This window comes from Odontesthes bonariensis, chromosome 23, assembly GCF_027942865.1.
Source record: "Odontesthes bonariensis isolate fOdoBon6 chromosome 23, fOdoBon6.hap1, whole genome shotgun sequence".
NCBI classification, from domain to species: Eukaryota; Metazoa; Chordata; class Actinopteri; order Atheriniformes; family Atherinopsidae; genus Odontesthes; species Odontesthes bonariensis.
In genome coordinates this window covers 20,861,074-20,881,223 of record NC_134528.1, presented here as the reverse complement: position 1 = coordinate 20,881,223, position 20,150 = coordinate 20,861,074, and the positions used below count along the sequence as shown (strand labels likewise).

Genomic DNA, 20,150 nt, shown 5'->3' with positions numbered 1-20,150 from the left:
ACTGACTGACCACATATCAAAGCAATTTTTTTGCTCTTTTTAAGAGCTCAACACCCGATGGTAGAGGCATTTCAGTATGCTGTAAATAAACGTGAGCTTCCCTACTAAGTCATGAAATTCTACAAAAGTGATTGATTACATTCTATATTTTGATCATTCCCTGTGTGGTAGTTCTCTTCCAGGAAGAAATCATCTGCCCAACAGATGTATGTCAAGCTCTTGGCAGCAGCAACATGTACTTGTTTGGAATGAACACAAAGAGGATGAGGGGAACACTCTTCCAGAAAGGCAGCGCATAAATAACCCAAAGACATGTTTCCGAGTAAAAGATTTAGTCAGAATTTTGAGCAGAATTTCAAATACAAAATTCCCGGAGAAAACATCTCTGCAACACTTTCTCTTCGAATAAATTAGGCTTTCAAGAACACACAGTTGCATGTAAGTACCATTTGTGGAGGTGAGTCTATTAAATCAAACATAAAAAACAGTTGTAAATGTTCTTCTCTGGATTGTAAATATGTAAAGCATTGCATTGTGGACATAAATAAGAGCAAATTTACAGCATGTAGAGGACAATGATATCAGCCTGTCTGGTATCATTTTGTACATGTGTCTGGTATTACATCCATGTTATATCTTAAGAAAATAGGGGGAAAAAAAGACAGGATATGAAATGATCTTACACTGAAAAAAATGCTGAACAAGAACTTCCTAAAACTGTTTACATTGTGTAAATACTTCTTCTCATTTCTGCAGAGTATAAATGAGCAATGCTTGCACAATTGATCTGACTCTTGATGAATCTTATATGTCAACAGCACCCATTTATTGTGATTGTACCACTGTGCATAATTCAAAATAATTCTCTTGGTTTATTGTATTTGACAAAGTTTCTCAGCTTTTTCTAATCCAGTTGTACTATGGTTCATTGATTTGCAGCATTGGCTTCAATATGTAGATCTTATCTTATTTAGCCCTTAAGGTGCCAGACGGTAGAAGTCAAACTCGAGGCCAATAACCAACTATTATCAGTTTGTCTTGTGCTTGTCTCAATGTAGAAGTTCTCATGAGCTTTTGTTTTTGATTTCTTTTGATTTCTCGCTAACTGGCTCACGAGATTGAAGCTGTGAAAAACTGTATTAACATGGCTTTTGTAAGGCAGACATATATGTTGTCGTTCGGTTATCTTCACTTTGGAAATGAAGGAAAGGCATATTTTCCATAGTAAACGCTACACACAGTAAGAGTGATATTGACAGATTTGAAAAAAACTTTGGTGAATAGCCATTCAGTTCCAGCCAAAATCCTGACCAGTCATTTGGTAGAACTTGAGATTAAAGGGTCTGTAAAAGTCTCTGAGTCTGAGCAGGACCTCAGACGGTATCTGAGGATGGGGTCTGCCCTTTGATTTCCCCAGGCAGCGCGGTCTGCTGCTCCCCTCAGGCTTCTTTAGGCAGGGGAAACCTTTGGTCTGGTTGAAGTAGAAGTGTTTGTCTGTGACCACACGTTTGAGCCCCAGAAAGTCTTGGACTCGGCCCATCTCGCCCGCTGGGTCAGTCACGAGGCGTTCCCCGCTAACGAAAAGGAAACGTGAGAGTGGAAAGTAGCGCAGCCAGTTCTCGAGATGCTTAGCATAGATGCCGATGCGTATGGCACTCCAAGATGTGTCAATGAGGCTCTGTGTGGCATTGCGGAAGGCCAGGTTCTGGAAGGATGGGAGCCCTGGGGATTTGGTCAGAGTCTGGGTGTAATCAGAAATAGCCCGTGTCACAGGATCTCGCACCACCACGATGAGTTTGGTGTGGCGGCTCATGGAGAGGACACGCCGAGGCGCTTCTTTGGTGATGAAATAACTTGGGGTCTTCTCCATCGTGATCTGACCCTCCAGAGTCCGAGGCATCAAGTTCCTTTATAAAAAGAAGAAGATAAGAAACAGTTAAGAATAAATCTGTAATTTAAACATACATTCTTCAAATATTCTTTGCTCATTCCTTTGATGTTGCCTCTCTTGCTTTGAAGGATTTTTGATTTTACTCTGTAATTAGAAGACTAAATCTGTGATTACAGGGAGATAAACATGGTCTTAACAGCTGGCACTGATGGAGAGACCATGTCAGTGCAGACGGGGAGAGAGTCTGTGAACAGCCACAGCAAAAAAAAAAAAACAACCACACGGCTTTGTTGACCTCAAGAAAGTAATTTCCTCTCATCTGCTGCTTCCTCCTAAACAAGCTCATAACTGCTGCTCTTGTTCTTTGTTGAGTTCCTTTATGCTGGGACATAGTCCTGCTGGACTGAAATAAAAGCCACATTGCAGTCATACTACTAGCGCTTGTAATCTTACAGCAGGGTTGGATTACTGTCACTGCCACTAGAAATTTTATCCCTTGTTCACCCCTTCCGAGTGAACTTAATCTAATTCTTGTCAAATTATATAGTGAAGGACAAGCTGTGGTAAAAGCTTCTCATTATATATTACTCACTGAAGAAGTAATCACACTATTGAATTCTCAACAGTTGACAGAGGCTGCATTTAAAAGAGGGATCATCTGCCTCTCTGTACGATATATCTGGCTTCTGCTCCAAGCTAGCACAAACAAAATGTTAGTAATGCCCTTTTTACACCATAATTAGGTGATATTACAAATGTGTTTCTTTAAACCAATGAAGTCTACTTAAAAAAGACGAGTATGTTATTTCCCACTGAATGATACATTTTTCTGATTTGTACATATATATGTAGATATATATACATATTTATGTCTACATATATATGTAGATATATATACATATTTTGTGGTTGACCTCTTCCTTCCTCGTAGAGGGTTCAGAAACTGAAGTAGAGAAATAGAGCCATCGTAACTCAAAAACCTGTATTCAGCTGGGAGTCCTAATAATGTGCCAAAGCAGAATGTAGATAACTTGAAGGAAATAGTAGGGAAAGGAAAACCTATTTGTCCCATTTTACTTACTTATTCAAATACTACCATAACCCTTAAAAGGTATCTAATCTGCCTTGTTCTAAAAAAAAAACAAAAAACCCCCCCAAAAAATACAGCTCCTTCCACGGAGTTAAAAGAGTAGATTGAAATCAAAGGCTCGGTTGGAGTTATACAATTCTTAGCAGTGAAGAATGCCAGTGCAGCAACTTTGAAAGATCCCTCAGCTAATTTCCATGCGTCCCCATCCCTCCTCAGCAGTCATGTGGTGGTGGTTGGGTCATAGACTTCGTGGTTGGTCTGTAAGTTGAGGGCTTTTGTGAAGCTCTTGTGTGTGGCGATGGAGCCGACTCAACTTCTCTGTCTCTCTCATCCAACTACCACACTTAGCTCCAAGTCCTGCGTGTCCCCTGGCATGCAGCTACAAGGGTAACACCAAATTCTCAACTTCTGGTATTCATAAGAAATCTCTCAGCTCTTTTACAGTGAAGGAGCCAAACATACTTAGGAGATATCGAGCAAATGCTAAAGGAGGAACGGTTTTGAAAAACAATGCAGTTCTTATGGCATTTTTTTTTTGTTGGGATGTTTTACCGGGAGAATTTTAAGCAAAGGCGAAAAACTACAAACTGCATCATAACCTGATTTTTTTAGACATGGGTCACAGGCTGCTTATTTGTGGTCACCACATGATGTGAGGGGCAGGATAGTTTTTATGGATCTTGATCGTAGAAGAAAGAAGCTACATGTTGTTTTTGTAACCAAGGAGACTTTAATAACTGTGCCTTTGGCATTCAATTCCGCCTTTGGACAGTCAAATGTGTCATCAATCTGGAAGATATTTTGTGGTTAAAAAAGAATGTTTTAAAAATCTTGTTTTGGTGCTCCTACTACATGTCTACTTTTGTTTCTTACATTCCCCAGAATGACTATCAAAATCCCATCACGGAATATGCCTGAGCAATTAAGTGTTGCCAGAAAAGAAGACGAGAGAGTTGCATCCTTCAATTAACATATTTTGTCCGCAATGCCTTTGGATCGTTTAATATTACTCTCGCGGGAGTCAAATTGCCTTCAAAATCTTCCTCTTTTAAAAAAGTATTTCAGTGACACGGAGAAAACCCTAAATTCTTTTGCAATTTCTATTCTCATGGAATGCAAAGAGGAACCCAGCTAAAAATAACAGAGCAAAGTGTGCATCACATGTGCACGCAAGGTCCTTTTTAAAAAAAAAAAAAAAAAAGTGCATTTTTCTGGGCCTGCAGGCAATTTTGTGAGTGTGCCTGACGCACTAAATGGATGTTTAATTCCATGCAGTTGGCCTAATGGAAGCCATGGTGTCCCACTCGAGGCTTAGAGGGGCTTCCATTGACATGATGCTTACATTTTGGACTCCGCTGTAATCTTAAGCCACACAGCAGTGGAGAACAGACGAAAGGGGGGGGTTACAACAGAGTGAAGATGGGAGAGGAGAGGGAGAAGAGTGGGCACAAATGGGGGTTTTGGGAGGAGAGGTAAAAAACATAAAAGCAGCAGCAAGTTGAGACAGCACAGAATTTGCTCGTTTACTTTGAAATGGGATTTAGAAGCGTCTAATCTGTTAAAGATAAAACCCCCAGTATCTGATCTTTTGTATCTGACAGCATTTGTAGTGTGTTTATAGGGGAACCTAGCAACCTGATGTTTGTTTTCGTCACACCTTTACCATTTGCATCTGGAGCAGGAATGCCAGTGGGTTAGACAGTGCACAGATGTGCGTTTATCTGTGCGTACAAATGTGTTCAGGCCAGGCGTTCTTACACGCACATTTAGTTGTAGTAGTGTGTGGGTGGGCTGAGGTTTAATACGACCTGGTAAACGGACTCAAGGACTGCAGGCTCAAGGGCTACTGTTAATCACTAAAAAATGAGGTGTGAGCAGAGCGTGCTGACATTAAAAGGGAGCAGAGCTGCTCTGTGTGGAAGTGGTAGACGAACATTTGATTGGAATAGTATTTTCCATCCCGGCTCTCCAGGCCAACTTCACTTAACTACCTATTTAGTCATAATTGAGTTAAGACCAGTATCTGACATTTTTACTGCCGAAAAGTTGATTATTCAACAGAAGTGTAGAATTTCCAGAGAGCATGATTCGGAATTTGGAGTAACGACAAAACAGAGCTAAAGATCTGCCCTCTGGCTTGGTAAATCTGAGTGTGCCACTTAGCTGAAGATATATTTAGTTACTTTGTCTACAACTTGCTTACTTTTGTAACTCTAAAATATAAAAGTCAATATGAACGCATGTTAGTAATGACTACTTTAAAAAAAATAAAGAAGCTAAATCCACTCTTGGTAAATCAAATTTAGAGAAAAAAAAGGAAATTGGAGTCAACAAGCCTGTTTGGTTTGTCATGGTGATGCCATTATAATCAGGAACAAAAACTTCTTAACTTCTGAAAGACGTCTCTGGGATACTCCTTACATACACAGTCATCTTACTGACCTGTCGCTTATTTACCTAATTAGTTGAGGGATGTTCCACCATAGACTTCCATGTTTAGCTTTGCATAACCTTTCCAGTCTTTTCTTTTCTTGATCCTGTCCCAAATTTCTTGAAACCCACTGCAAGCAATTCCCCATTAGCATGAGCACCGACTTCTTTGGAAAACGGGTTGCGATTCAGAAGAAGGAAAAGGCTAAACAGACACATTAGACGCTGCAATTTTCCCTCCACTTCTTTGCAGCCCGAAGCAGTTTCCCTGTTTTTTGTGTTAGCTGGTTTCTGGATGAAGTGTTTTCAGATTTGAAAGTAAAAACAGGCACCTGCAGGTCTACTGTAAACACAGGATCTTTCTTCCCTTTTCTAGTGGAAAACACATAGACCAGCCATTTCCTTGTCTGTTTGAGCCCAAACCATTTTACTCTCTTTGCAATCTCCTATGACACACACATAAACACCATGCACACATGTGCACACAGTAACCAGTTGAACTTGCCCTCTGCAGGATGGATCCACATCTGGGAGCAATGAAGTTCTTAGCTTGTGCGTGCATGTTAATCTGTGTGTGTGTGTGTGTGTGTGTGTGTGTATGGCGGGGATGAGGGAAATCTTTCTGTGTTAGGAAGTTTCCCTCTGGTTCCGAGTTTTTGGAGCTCTAAAAGCCGTGATCCATGCCGGCTCTGCTGGGCCCGAGGCCAGACCCCCGGACCCTCTTAATCCCCATCAGGCTGCCCTGTACGGAAATGGACTCTTCCACCCTGAAGGTCAGCTGCAGATGGTTGTGATTCAGGGGGTGAGACCATCGGGGATCACAGGGATCATGTCATGCAACATGTCATCATGTGCAGATTTCTCTTCCATACATGTTTTGTTTCCTTTCTCTATCTTTCCATTTCTCCTCGACTCGCCTCGCCTCCTCTCTTTTCTTCACTTTTCCAACTGACTCCTGATCTTTCTCATGCTACTTCAAAGCCACGCAGCCCCTGCTGTATCCTTCAGAGTGAGAATGTTTTGAACGTGTCTGACATGTGTGAAGGATTTTTAAAACACACTGACATCCTTGAACCACTACAGAGCGACATATGAAGACATATACAGTTTGCCTGCGCATTTTCAAAGCTCTGCAAAAGAAAATGCTGCGGGGAGGGAAAGGTTTGTCATTACTGTCTGCAAATACAGGGCAGAGGAGTTTCTGTGGACTGATTACAAGTCAGCAGGGAGTGCATGCAGTTCAATAAAAGGGGAAGTAAAGTAATGCTTCTCTCTGTGCCTGTTGGAGTTGGGTCGCTGCATTAGATGGGTGATGTTGTCTAGCCACAGTTTAGAATTGTATTCAATGTACCCAGTGCCATGTAAAAGTATAGAATGTCCATTTCCCACTTTCTTTATGATAATGCTCCCAAACACTAATTTTAGGACAAGAGAAGTGAATTATTAGTAACGACAGTGCTCGATGCTGTGACTGTAAAGACAATAAAAAAGGAAAAAAACAAAAAACAAACTGGAAGATGCAAATCTAAATTTAAGTCAGTCCAACTTGAATTTAAATATAGATATAAATACTATGACCGACTGTTTGATAACACATAAAAATTCAACTTAACCAGTTTTTCATTGTCAAATATTAGTCTGATAGTAAGACGAACATTCATTCATCAAGCACATTAATCTTTCTACATTGCTATCAATTGTTGGTGAGCTGCTGGACACACAATGAAACACTAAAAAAAACAACCCCTGAAAAAATGTGGCGAATGAACAAGCGTTTTTTTACTAGCTTCTAAGTTCTTATTGATGGACCTGATTTCTGAGCCTTTCAGTACTTTCCAGGACCTGCACTGCATTGTCAGTGAAACCCTCTTGTGACATAAATCCATTTGGTTTCCAGCTCGTGTTTCTGAAGCTCACATCAGTATGTGTGTGGCAAGCTATTACACACTCTGAAGGTTACAGTCTGGCAGACGCACCAGGGTGGTGACAAGTATTTTTACCAAGGAGGTTTGCATCACTGAGGTAGGTCGGTAGGAAAGAGTGGAAAAATGCGCCTAGCTGTGAGGAAAAGTAGAGGTGTAACACTTAATAGACACATCTCAAGGACTGAGGGTGGTGGGTGGGTGAGGAGAGGTCAGTCAGAGTTTCCTCTGAAAAACCAGGACAGCCCTGATTACAGAGGCAGATCTGTCAGTTTGACTGAGGAAGAATTAGAAGCTTTCTTGTGTGAATGCTTGTGTGACTTTCAACAAAGCCACTAACCTTTAACTAGCCTTACTACTTCTATTGCTACCATTGGAGTTGCTGAAATTGCACTGGTGTCAACCTCAGTGTAGCAGCAATTGCACACACAAAGAGAGGATCGAGCTGGTGATTACCTAAAGTCTATGCCAATGTGAATGTGCACGTGGCACAAAAATAACATACTCAAGTTGTACTCTATGTGTGCTGGTAACAAAACTTATATTAAGTTAAGCTAGCATTTAGATTAAACTATGCAAATCTATATGCCAAATAGTAGGAAGCACAATAACAATATTGCCATCTAAAGCTAATTATCATATTCTATACACAAAAGCCAGTGTAAAAGAGACAACTCTCTACTTTATCAGGGGTTATATGTTCTTCTTCTGATAAGACAACTTAAATCACAGTGCTTTACTATCATCTTTGAGCCTCTTCAGAGTGGCTAACTTCCTAACAAAGCTAGCTGGCTGCTAGCTGTAGCCTTCTATTCACTCTACAAACTTGAGCATGTCATCAATCCACGCCTTAAACCATTAGAACTTAACCAAATACATGAATCATCTCCTTTTCCCTCTATTTTGACTTTTAAAAAGGAAAAAAAAATCTAAAACAAATGGAGAACTTGACCAAAATGCGGACGAAACCATGATCCAGAGTAAATGAAGAATAGGAAAGGATGTAATCATAATATCATTCAGACAGCATAACAGCCTGTAATGACACATGATGAAAATAAAGGCAAAGCCTTTAAATGTGTGTCTGAATGTATGTGTCCTTATGAGTGAGTGTAAGTAACTGTGTGTGTATGTGTGTGTGTGTGTTTGTCACTAACACTGATTACTCCCACCCCTACTGAGTTATCAAATGGGAAAATCTGCAGCTGTGTTCCTGTTGAGCCCAAAGTGGCCTTCTTGTGTGGCTTTATCTCTGAGCTGCCAGGGGCCTCGGGGGCCTCGGGGGCCTCGGGGGCCACACCCTGCCTTCATCCTATCTTCTGAACTCAGGATTGAGTGAGGAACGGACATAGACTGGGTGGAGAAACGGACAGATTACATAGGGACACATCCGTTTTTCTGCAGCCTAAGTGATGTCATGATGTCCATTCCACAGTTACATAATTAGGAAGAGAAGTATGATTGCATGAATGTGTTATGTGCATGAATACAGACAAACTGGAGAGAATTTATTTTCTTCTTTTTTAAAAAAACAATAATCACCTTCTAAAGGAAGGGACGCATTTAAGATGAATAATAATTAGTCATTTAAGCCTTGTCTTGTGGATTATATTCTGGATTTTTACCAACTTCATTGCACTTGTTGAATAAATACTCTGTGCCCGATGACAGCAAAACTGTAGACAGGGACTTCATTGGACTTTTTCTTGTCTCAAGGAGTTATTTGTACAAATGTGTAAATCGGGTATCTCTGCTTTTTACATGTGGATTTTCTATTTTACATAAATTTGATCAATACCTGTTTTTTACAGATTATCCAATAACCTTTTGACAGAGGGTTTTCTCTGCCCGACTTGTCTGTACTCGTTGGATCGTGCTGAAACAATACCTTGGTATCACAAAACATTGCCCTATTAATGTACATACTTTGGAATTGGAAGATTTATCATGCAATCAGCATCATGCGATTAAAGAGGGCGCTGTAAGTGGTAATTCTATTTGATTGAAGAGCTGTTGAGCTTGAAAAAAACATCTTGGTGCAATTTGGTTTTCCATGCACATTATTTTGCCCATCATTTTTCATAGTTTTTTGGATTGAACAATTGATTGATTAATTAATTAGATAGATAGATAGATAGATAGATAGATACCCTCCTCTTTGATTTTCCACAGGAACAGAGAACACAAATGTTTCCTCTAATTAAAAGGATTGTCTGAATCTGAAACATGTCGGAATATCACAGCTCAGCAACACTATCTCATTTGTCCATCTACTCGATCCCGACCAATGAGAACTGTCTGATGAAAACCACTTCCCATAAGTTTCAGCCTTCATCACTGTGATTTTTCAGCTGATTGTTAGCAGCGTCTTAAGCTGAAAAACGGAAATCCCTGCTGGTTGAGGCCCAGCTTTTGAAATTGGAAACAGTTCTTTTGGTGGTCTGCTATGAGTGCCATCTATCAGGCTCCTCAGGGTGGACTCATGACTTGGCTACATTAATGCGCACATCAAACACACGCCCACACACAGCAGAGTTTGGATGAACATGAGGAAGGAGCTGGTGGTGGTATCCAGATTTCCAGCCATCACTATGTCTTGTCAGATGTTTTGCTTGTACTCAAATTCAGCTATAACTTTGTGAGCCAGAGTTTGAGGCATAATTAACCTATTTTTCTCTCAAAGCTGGCACAGACATCATTAACAATAGACCAGTTATTCTGATGAGGTTAAGTCAACTTGATGGGCGTTTTCTTGGAAAATCTTAGGACATTTTGTCTGTTATACATCCCAAAAACAAGAAAAAACTTGTGAAAATGCCAACTAGAAAAGAAATGCTGGGTTTCTTTGATTTGCCTTGACTTTTTGTTCTTTTCAGACAGTATAAACCAAAGATAATTTATGTTTTGTCTTGGCGAGTTTATTCAATTTGTTAACATACATCCATTCCTAAATTTCAGGCCAGCAACACATTCAATAGAAGGTTGGGACTGTGGCAATTTCAGGGTGAGTAATAAGGTAAAAAAAAGTGCCACTCAAAACTTTTCTGTTTAGAAAAAAACAACCCAAAATCTTGTCAAACCTTGTCAGCAGCGTCCACTTTTCTGACCAGTCCAGTGGAATACTGGACGGGACATCACGCAGTGGAAATGGGTTTTGCGGTCAGACCAATCAGTATTCTGGATCTTTTATTGGAAGAAATTGACACTGCTCGCTCCTGACCAAAAAAGGAAGGGGCCATCCAGACTGCTATCAGCAACAAGTCCAATGTGTGACGGCACGGGGTTACATCTGTGCTCTTGGTAAAGCTAATTTACACTTCTGTGATGGCAGCACTGAAGCAAAAAGGTTTTTTTTTTTGTTTTTTTTTTTGGCATTTTAGAGCAACATACAATACCTGTGTAGAAATGAAACAAACAAACAAAAAGCAGAATAAAAGGGGACATATAACATCTGAAAGGCTTCATTGCTTGATATTTTTCAATGCCTTTGAGGAGTGTTTTGAGAAGCAACATTACTAAGTGATAATGTTGTTCGGTTCTGCAGGCCTCATATGCAAAAAAGAATGTGTGCTAACCAATTAAAGACAGCTTACATGGTCCATGCAGTCTACGATGAAACTAAAGTAAAAGTCACTGTAAGACTCACTGTGTTCTTCTTTTTTAAATATTGTTATCATTCAGCATTTTTGCTCCAACTTTTTCTGATTTGGGGTTGTAAAAAGTTGGTCCTCTCAGGACTAATCAGGGAGTCAGACATCAAACAGAGCTGGACACCAATGAGACATTAATGGCCACGCACAGAAAAGCCTGCACATTGTCAATATTTACCTGCTTCTCCTGAAAGAACAGTGTGTATGAATTTGGAGAGGATCTATGGATTCGATTCGACAGGCTTTTTCAAAATCAAACTAACCTAAAATGGCACCAGCATGTCAGAACTACATATTACTGGAAACACATTATTGAATCACCAGCTTTTCTTTTTTTTTTCTTCACTTCCTCCTTTTCATATATGGCAAACAGCCACACTTGCAACACTTGCACTTATTTGAATCTTTCCCAATTCTCCTTCCTTTTTTCCATTTTGAGCCCACTCATCGAATACAAATGACTAATGGTGGGTGGCAAAGGGCAAAGAACAAAACAAGAGGCTGTGTGGAAGGAAAGGCAAATGATTAGGAGAAAAGGAAGAGAAGGATGTCGAAATGGGATTATTATGTTGTCGTCCATTAGACATGGCAGCTCATCAGTCATGATTTGTCTCAGCCCCACTATCCGTCCTGTCTGCTGAGGAGGTGCAGATTTAAATGAATTTGCGGTTGATGAAAAGTAAGCGTATCCCTTGAGTCCTTCACCTAAAATGCACATTCTCAGTCTGACTGTCTGGTATCAAAAAACCCAGAAGAGTGGAACGGCTGCGATGAACAACGCAAGCGCTCTGTTTCTGTTACTGTGAATGAAATGCGGTGACTTCGATTCTTTGCACACTCATTGTTCACTTCTCATCAGTCATCTCATTCTCTTATTTCTGACTGCATGAGACGCAGCATGCTGGGTGGGGAGAGGTCGACAAGTGACGAGCTGTCAAAAATCCGATGACTGAGTAGCATCGGGCCTTTATTTTTTTTCTCAGAGTTCAAATCCATTCCCATTTGACTACAATCAATCAAGTCATCTATGATTATTCCTAAATAGGTTTTCCAGCTTTATTCACATGTTGTATTCATTCTGACAAAAAAAAAAAAAACTTTACATTTAAATGCCAGTACATGTCACGGTGTGTATATTACTTCTGACAGACACGTTGGGTATTGTTGCTCTTGTTTATGGATGTGACGGACTTCAGTTATACTCACGAAGCACTGAACCTTGTATTCTGCACAAAGCCCTCTTTCTTCCAGCAAGATCTATACATTTTCCTATTTTTTTCCAAATTCCTCACTGAAAACTTTCCTCTACCCTAAACCCTTTGTCAGCCTGAAAAACACTCACCACAACATGCAGCCTCCAGGAATGTGAGCAGAGAAGAATTCCACGAGAGAATCCCCTGTGATTGGTAGACAAGTCTGACAGGAAATAAAAACCCGGACATTCCTGTCTAGGTAGCACATCCAGCTCTTATACGATGTGTTTCCTCAGTGAAACAATGAGAAAAAGAAATGACCAGATAAGGAAACAGAAAAAACGACTCTAAGGAGGCATAAAGGGAACGAGGGTGTCCCATGCAAAACTGCATCCAGTGGCTTTATGACACAATTTGAGTGACCCGAACAAGCCAATAAATCCACTCAAGCACGACTCAGACTGGGAGACTTAAATGTCAGCGGTGGATGGGAGTAACAGCCTCTTGTCAACAAGATTGAATATTCAGAAGTTAATTCATTTTCTGAAGCAACGGCAGGTTAAAGGCACAGATAAGGAAATCAATAGAGAGAATCTATTTTGGGAGATCGATATCAAGAAATGACATTTATATCTGTGGGATCTTTGTGGTGTCCAGAAGAGGGAGAGCGGTGCTGGGACAAAGAGGAGAGTGGACGGTTACAGCACTGTGAATGAATCCGAGCTCACGCACATGCTCACGCACTCTTGCACACCATGGCTGTCTGAACCTTCATTCTTCACAACAAAACCACACCATCGTTTCCAGTAGATGCGAAGCCAAGGCTTTTCCACATATAAGCATTTTTCTCAATTTGCAATTTGCCAAATGCTTCCTTTAAGGATGTCCATATGTTTTACTTGGTTAGCGGCTGAAGACAGGGGCCAAGCCTCTTTCTCTCAAAGACACAGACAGCACTTGGAAATGAAGAGCTCTGTCAGAGGATAAATGTTTAAGTGATACTTTCCAGCCCACTTTCAGATGATTTTGTTGGCATCACATAGTACAGTTCAGTTTAAAATTGATATATGTGAATTACCAGGGTCCTTGGTATGTAATTGTGCTAAATTAATAATGTTTTTTTGAAGAATAGGGAAGAAAGCCGACAACGGAGAACGAAAGGACAAGAAAGTCAAACGTGAAAGTCAGAAGTTATTATTCATACAGGCCACAGAGGAGCAAACAGGGAGACAAATGAGGCTGAGATAAGTAAATCAATACTTTTATTATCAAACTAAATATGTCTAATATTTCTGGGATTATATTCAAAGTGAATAGTGTGGGAGAGTATCAGAAACTGTTACAAGAAAAAGTAGCAGTTCAAGCATAGTTTAAAAGAAGTCATAAATAAGTTGACAAAGTGTGTAACATTTTCTCAGCTGAACTTGGTGGAACAATGTTTCTATTTTGTTTGCTCTCATGCTAATGACCAACTATTTGGACTGGCCAGACTTTTTAGCTATTTATCCAATAAGGGTTCCTCCTTAATAATTTATCAGTTATTATGTTTAGCTTTTTTTTTTTTTTTTAAAAACATTATCCACTACTTTCAGATAATTGTACCACGAGACAGCTGCCCACTGTTACCTATTTCGTACTTTTGAGAGCTGTTTTTTGTCTCCCCACTGTTGTCAATTGCTTAACCAAAGGAAATGGCCTATTTTCTCTTTATGTCGGGTAGCCTGAGATGACGTTTTCTTCTGAATTAGTGGTATATAGATAAAACTAAAGAGAATATTTCAAAGTCTTTTATCAGTTAGTTTTAGCAGTCTATTTAACCATATATTAGTATTTAGTTTATTTAGTTTCTTTTGACTAAATAAACAACTTTTAGCTAACATTCCTACTAAAAAAAAAACGTATCTGCTTCAGCTAAAGTTTCCCTTTGATGTCGCACAAATAAACAGAAAAATATTCTTGTCCGTTAGCTTTAGCTGTTTTTTTCAAACCTTTAATTATTACTTTCAGATATTCTAACTTCAATGAGCCTATTTATCAACTAACTTTTGGAAAATATTTCTCTTTATTACACACGGACTACTAATAAACCAACAAAACTCTTTAACATATTTATTACCCTAATTTGTATTTTGACCTTCAAATTAATGTAACTACTCCATGGCTTCACCGTGTGCCCCTTTAACTACAGAAGTACTTTTATATGGAAAGCTGATGAAGCCTTTTTTTCTTTCTTTAAACCACATATTTTACCCTTCACTTTTAATATCACCAGTTATTGCAAACAGCAGCTCCCCATGTCCCATGTTTGTTTAGCCAGTAACTGTAAATAACATGATATGCACATATCCATAAGACAGGTGCCCAGCTATTGACTCCACGTCAGAAAATATCTATCATGACGGAGTTGACTAAAAAACATTCACTGTAGCAGCCGAGGGGCAAGTGTTTTCTGTGTCTCCATGACAAAAAAAAAAAACAATAAATAAAAATACTATGAAATGTATTCACCAGGGCTGTCACTTTTTCCAAAATCAAGTTTGAAGAATTGTGACATAAGCAAGCAATTCTTCGAATACATTTGAAACATTATTTGGCAAAAAGTATGCCATTACTGGCTCTCCATATGTTCTTCAAATGAGGATTCAAACGAGAGATCTCTTAAATCTCTAGTTCATCAAACATGAATCTTTTCCATGAAGAATGAAATACTTCCCAATAATACTTGTTTTTTGTAAGTGAAGTACATAGCCCCCGGGTGCAATAAACCTTCTCTGCTGAACTAACGGTGGAGGTATATGAAGACTCAAGCACTCATCAAGGACCAGCGTTACGAGGTGAGTGAGGGGGTGTTGACGAAGGCTTCATAAGGCTTTGTTTAACCGCAGCGAGGGACCTAATCCATCTCAGCCCCTCCGTATGTCCCTGAGCTGTCCGTGTTAATGTCTGACCTGTCATTACACCGGTCCAATTCACACAGTGTTGACATGAGCTGTCAACAGATTAGGATGTGGCAAAAACACACTTTTCATTAAGCCTTCAAAAGAAATAAGAAGAGAAAGAGAAACAAGAGAAGTGTTTTATGGCATGTCTGTTTTAAAAAGAAACGAGGTAAGGTCATGGTATTATCAACCGAAAGCAGTAGAGGGAACATTAAAAGGTCACTGGTTCTCTCACCTTTAATCTTATTCAGTTCATTATTCGGGTACAGAAGACCTTAAGCTTCACATTCTCACTCCCCCCCATATGTCTGGAAATTCTTGCCTTGAAATGGACATTTAAAAAGACTTTGAACTAACAGAGAAGTTCCAATAAAGCCAAACCTGCAAGGAATTAATCACCAAGCATCGGCAAACAGCAATCCAGTTTAAAAGGGTACTTTTTTTTCTTGAAAAGGTCCGGCAGGGTGACCTGTAATTTCCAAATTGCAGTTGAGTAGGATCATTCATCAAACCAGCTTTTTTTTTTCTAATACTCTCTTCTTTTCAACTCTATGCTTTTGTATGTCAGGCTTCCTGTTTCAACATCCTGTTAGCCCAAATGAACCGGTCTACGGTGACATTATCAGGCTTTTTTTGTTGTTATTGTACAGGCTACCAATTTGTTTACAGTATTTAACATGGGAAACCAGAAGACCGCTATATGAAAACAGAAATAAAGCAGTGTTTGCTGACTGTCACACTATTGTTTGCCACACCATAGAAGTTTGTCTCCAAATTGAGGATATGGTTAGTGAGACTTTAGTTGGGGAAGTGGCATTGGCAATGCACTACCTGCTGGTAGTAGAAGAAAATAGGAAGAGGCAGAGACAGAAAAAAAAATAAGGAGAAACATCAACAAGTGGATAAAAATATGGATTTTCTTGATTCGCTGAGTAGCCAATAAGAAAATATCTGTCACAGACAAACCCCATGAGGATTCAACATGCTGGAATGGCTAAGAAATAACATTCATTGCGGTCCGACAGTAAGACGGTGTGTAAAACACCAAGAAGACAACAGAGACCAACTTTCAGAGATGCTCCAGAGGTTCCTGACAAATGACCGTTGGCTTTGTGTATACGGCCCCCGAAAGCTCAAAGAAGTGAGCAGGAATATTTTTATTATATAGCTTTACTTTTTGCATCAGAATCAAGTAATGAATAAACAAAAAAAAAAATCAAACTTTTTCATTAATCGGGTCATTTTGTTTATAATTTAAAAATGAAAAATCTGATCAAACAAGAGAGGCAGCTTTTGTTTGTACCACTCGAGAGCAAACTGAGTGATCTTTAAAGCTATAGACATAACACTTTCAATGTGAGGGTGTCACCACCAATCAACTTATCAAGTGCAGAGTCAACTTCCTCCAGACTGAAGAGCGATGACTTTGCAAGACTCGAGTGCAAGATTGTCCTTCTCATCGGCTCTTTCACACAGTTTGGACTTACAGTAGGTTTATTTAAATTCTACTTCTTGAATCTGACAGTAAACCACCATTTTACAGGTTTTACAACCAGTTGAATTTGATGCCTGTGTCAAAAGTACTTGAAGGTTTTAGTTTTAAAGACAGGAAAGTGCAGCTTTCCGATTCAAGAAGCTTCTGATCACATGATGCCACTGTCATAAATGCAAGTCTTTTTTTTATGTGGTCAGCATGCAGCAGGAAAGCCCCAGCCTCTTCCTCTTCCTGAACAATGTATGCTAAGTACCGAGAAAGCGAACAGCCGTTCTGCACACCCGCTTTGATCTCTCTTACAGCCATTCCACCTGAGCTTTGCTCTTAACTAATCATTACCTGACTGTAAGTAACTTGCCACGTGTCCCTTTCTGTTTTGTTTTTTTTCTACATGTTTCATTCTTTCTACACCTTCAGAATTTCCTCTGTGTAAATTTATCTGCTGATCCACCTTCTTCCTGTAACCATTATTTTTTTTTATCTCATCATCAGACACGAGATGGTGATGACTGTCTATTTTAAAATTTTCATTTCCTTTGAAATGTGAAACCTTTAAGTTTATCCAGGTTCCAGAGGTATATATATCAACCTTAGCCACCTGAAAGCACAGGGTCATCCACAGCATCACCACCCAGAATAACCCATCCTCCCTCTGTGATAGTGATGGAGGCTCTCAGGAGACTAACACGGACACTTAGGGAAGCTGTGTGTCAGCTCAATAAACAGCAATTTATTGGCAGGGGACTGATAACACACTGCCATCCTTGGAAGCTATCAGCAGAGCATCTTATTGGTGCTGAGAGATATTAATGAAGAGAGGAGACTAGAGGAGAGGAGAAGAGAGAAACTGATCAAATCAGTCTGCGCCTGATTTTGCTTGTAGAAAAACAGCCCTCATGTGCGCCGACAGGGGAAAAGTGTATTTCAGTTTGCTGAAATGATTGTTACACCATCCTCATTTAGTTCCACCATTTACTATAATATAAGAACCAGAAAATGCACGGAGGACCTTGTAAAACAGGACATTCGCCTTGATCTTAGAAGAAAAACCCAGCTGGATCTTAAAGTTCTTCAAATTTGAAAGGATTCCAAAGGTTGGCACATCTCAATTTCAAGTCCTCAATGCACATCAGTTATTGATACTGTATAATGTTTATACTTATTTAAGCACACTTTGCAGTTTGAGGTGCAGCAGAACATAAATAATTAAAAGTAGCTCTTTTTTTTTGCACACACATCAGACAGGTTCTCTGGCACATCAGAATGGACAGACAAGCTGTTCTGAAACTGCTGCTACTGAACAGCAATATTAAATATCCACGGTCGACCACATTTACAAGCAGGCCAAAAATGAGCTGTTGACACTCCAACCTATAGATTATTTTTAATATAACACTAAACCTTATGTAATGAGTATCACTGCATAAAGTTTCCAAACTCATATAATTCTAATTTCATAAGTCTTCCATAAGACTGTGTTGTAAACTAAGGATAAAAACCTTAATTGCCTTTTTGCTAATCTTTGACAGGAGAATGGACCTCTAAGTCCATGTCGTCTGATTTCAACTTTCGCCCATAGAGTTCATTATCATTCAAGGCATTTTTTTTTTCACATTAAGGAGCAGCATTCTTCTATCAAATTCGACAAGTAAATAAATAAAAGTGTCTTACCTGTACCATTCCAGTCCCCTGTCGTAGAAGCGGTCAAAGAAGTGCGGCTCTGAGCCTACGGCTCTAACGTCCGGATGGATGCGCAGGAACTCCAGCAGAGCCCGAGTGCCACCTTTCTTCACGCCGATGATGATGGCCTGAGGGAACTTTTTGCTGCCGAAATTATTAGCAATAGAAATATTGTTGGATGGAGCACCGGTTTTCAAGTCCGACAGCTGTTCCCGGACGAGCGAGACCGGGGACGCGTTATACGCGCCGACCTGCTCAGTGTCTTGCTCATCATGTAGGATAATTTTATTTTGAAGATTAATTTGACGGTCATACACGGGTCTGGGTAGGGACTCGCAAAATCCGTTGAGGCAGTAAAATAGGTAAGTGAAGAGAATGATCATGGTAAAGAAGACGGACAGCTTGGACTGCGCCTTCAGGTGTCCAAAGTTGAACGCAGCTCTCCATTTACTACATCCCATGGGTCGCAATCATGAGCACGGGGACACAACACACGGAACATGGCATACCAAGTGACCTCGTACAACGGTCTTTAACAGTTACTAGGACAGTAACTGAGTTCACTTTGTATATTTGTGCCACAACAAGTGGCGCAGAGCTTGCCCACAATGCGTCAAAAAGCTCCTCATGTCTGTCGGTTTGGCCTGTTTTTCTTTAAGTGTGCTGTGTCCTGATCCAAAGCAATAAAGACAGCATGTCGATTTCTTCGATGACTCCAGCACAGTCCCAACCAGCCAGTAAATGTATGTCGTGCTGCGCTCCGTTCCGTCTGTCTGTACGCGTCCCTGGCTCCCTGGCAGCGGCTCTGTAGGAAACCCTCAACAGCTCTTCCAGTCTGTCTGCCAAATCCACGCCCTGTTTATCAAACACACGCCCCCTCCCTCGCCTGCTCGCGCCACACTAAAATAACAGAGAAAACTATTAACCTGAGCAGCTCACTCTTGCCAAGTTGAGAGAGAGAGAGAGAGAGAGAGAGAGAGAGAGAGAGAGAGAGAGAGAGGGAGAGAGAGAAACACACACATATTGCATTTTTATCAGGTGAAATTGAATTTAAAAAAATGGTCGTTAGTGTAATTATATTTGGAGTGAGTGAAAACTTTTAGAAGGGGTCTTAGTTTTTGCCTGTAGAGGAAAAGTGCAATTTCTCTTCATTTACTTCACCGCATGCACTCTTAAACTTCCTTTTTCCTCAGAACCCTTTCTCAGCACACAGGTTGCAGCAGCTCTCTATGAGCCGGTAGTGACCAGCTTCTGTCTGCCGGCCAGCCTGACCACACGTCTCCTTGGTGCCAACATGACACATAGGTTCAACCCTGCCGTACATTTTCCAACTTGTGTAGGCAGGTGTACGCTTCCGCTTTTTCTTTTCATCCTTCAAGTGTCTATGTGAGCCCAGATTTGGTAATTGTGTCGTAATCCAGACCAACAATAAATTTGTCCCATTATCCACTTTCCCCGTAGCTGTAAAAATTTAAAGACATAATAGATCAGTAAAGTTATGGAATTACTCATAGAAAAGTAAAGAGAAGTCACATATAAAGTGGCTGCAATGTCTTGCTTTATTGAATAAAAATGTCTTTTTCCTTAGTTATGGGTCAGAAATCATACGTCCCCTGGAAGTTGATCAATTTGTACTTGAATCATGCCAAGAAGGCCAAAGCAAATAGATTACATTTTCAACTGGAACTGTTATGCTAAAAAGTCTAAAAGCAGTTTTGCTTCATTTTTCTGACCTCAGGATATTGACAAATGATTTTTTTGCAATCAAAACTATAGAAACACCTATATTCTGAGTACTATATATCAGATTTATGGCTGCTCTGTTACTTTTGCTATTTGGTTGGAAACTTCAGCACTATA

General features: G+C 40.0%; 2 protein-coding genes across 2 annotated transcripts in view; both read right to left on the bottom strand.

Annotated features, from left to right (window-relative positions):
• mlst8 (MTOR associated protein, LST8 homolog (S. cerevisiae)) overlaps positions 1-20,150 on the bottom strand; it is a 271,460-nt gene that overhangs the window by 38,503 nt on the left and 212,807 nt on the right. The gene's annotated exons all lie outside the window — the stretch shown is intronic.
• LOC142373655 (heparan sulfate glucosamine 3-O-sulfotransferase 6) lies at positions 316-19,167 on the bottom strand. Its single transcript, XM_075457005.1, has 2 exons — positions 18,282-19,167; positions 316-1,907 (listed from the first exon to the last, which is right to left on the bottom strand). Exons 1-2 carry the CDS (start codon positions 18,749-18,751, stop codon positions 1,289-1,291), a joined length of 1,089 nt encoding a protein of 362 aa, XP_075313120.1. The 5' UTR covers positions 18,752-19,167; the 3' UTR covers positions 316-1,288.

What these genes read in the sequence shown, in the direction of transcription:
- LOC142373655 (XM_075457005.1), bottom strand. Translation starts at nt 18,751, where the DNA reads ATGGGATGTAGTAAATGGAGAGCTGCGTTCAACTTTGGACACCTGAAG. An exon ending in AGGGGACTGGAATGGTACAG is followed by an intron (nt 1,908 to 18,281) that starts GTAAGACACTTT and finishes CTTTTTATAAAG; the next exon opens with GAACTTGATGCCTCGGACTC.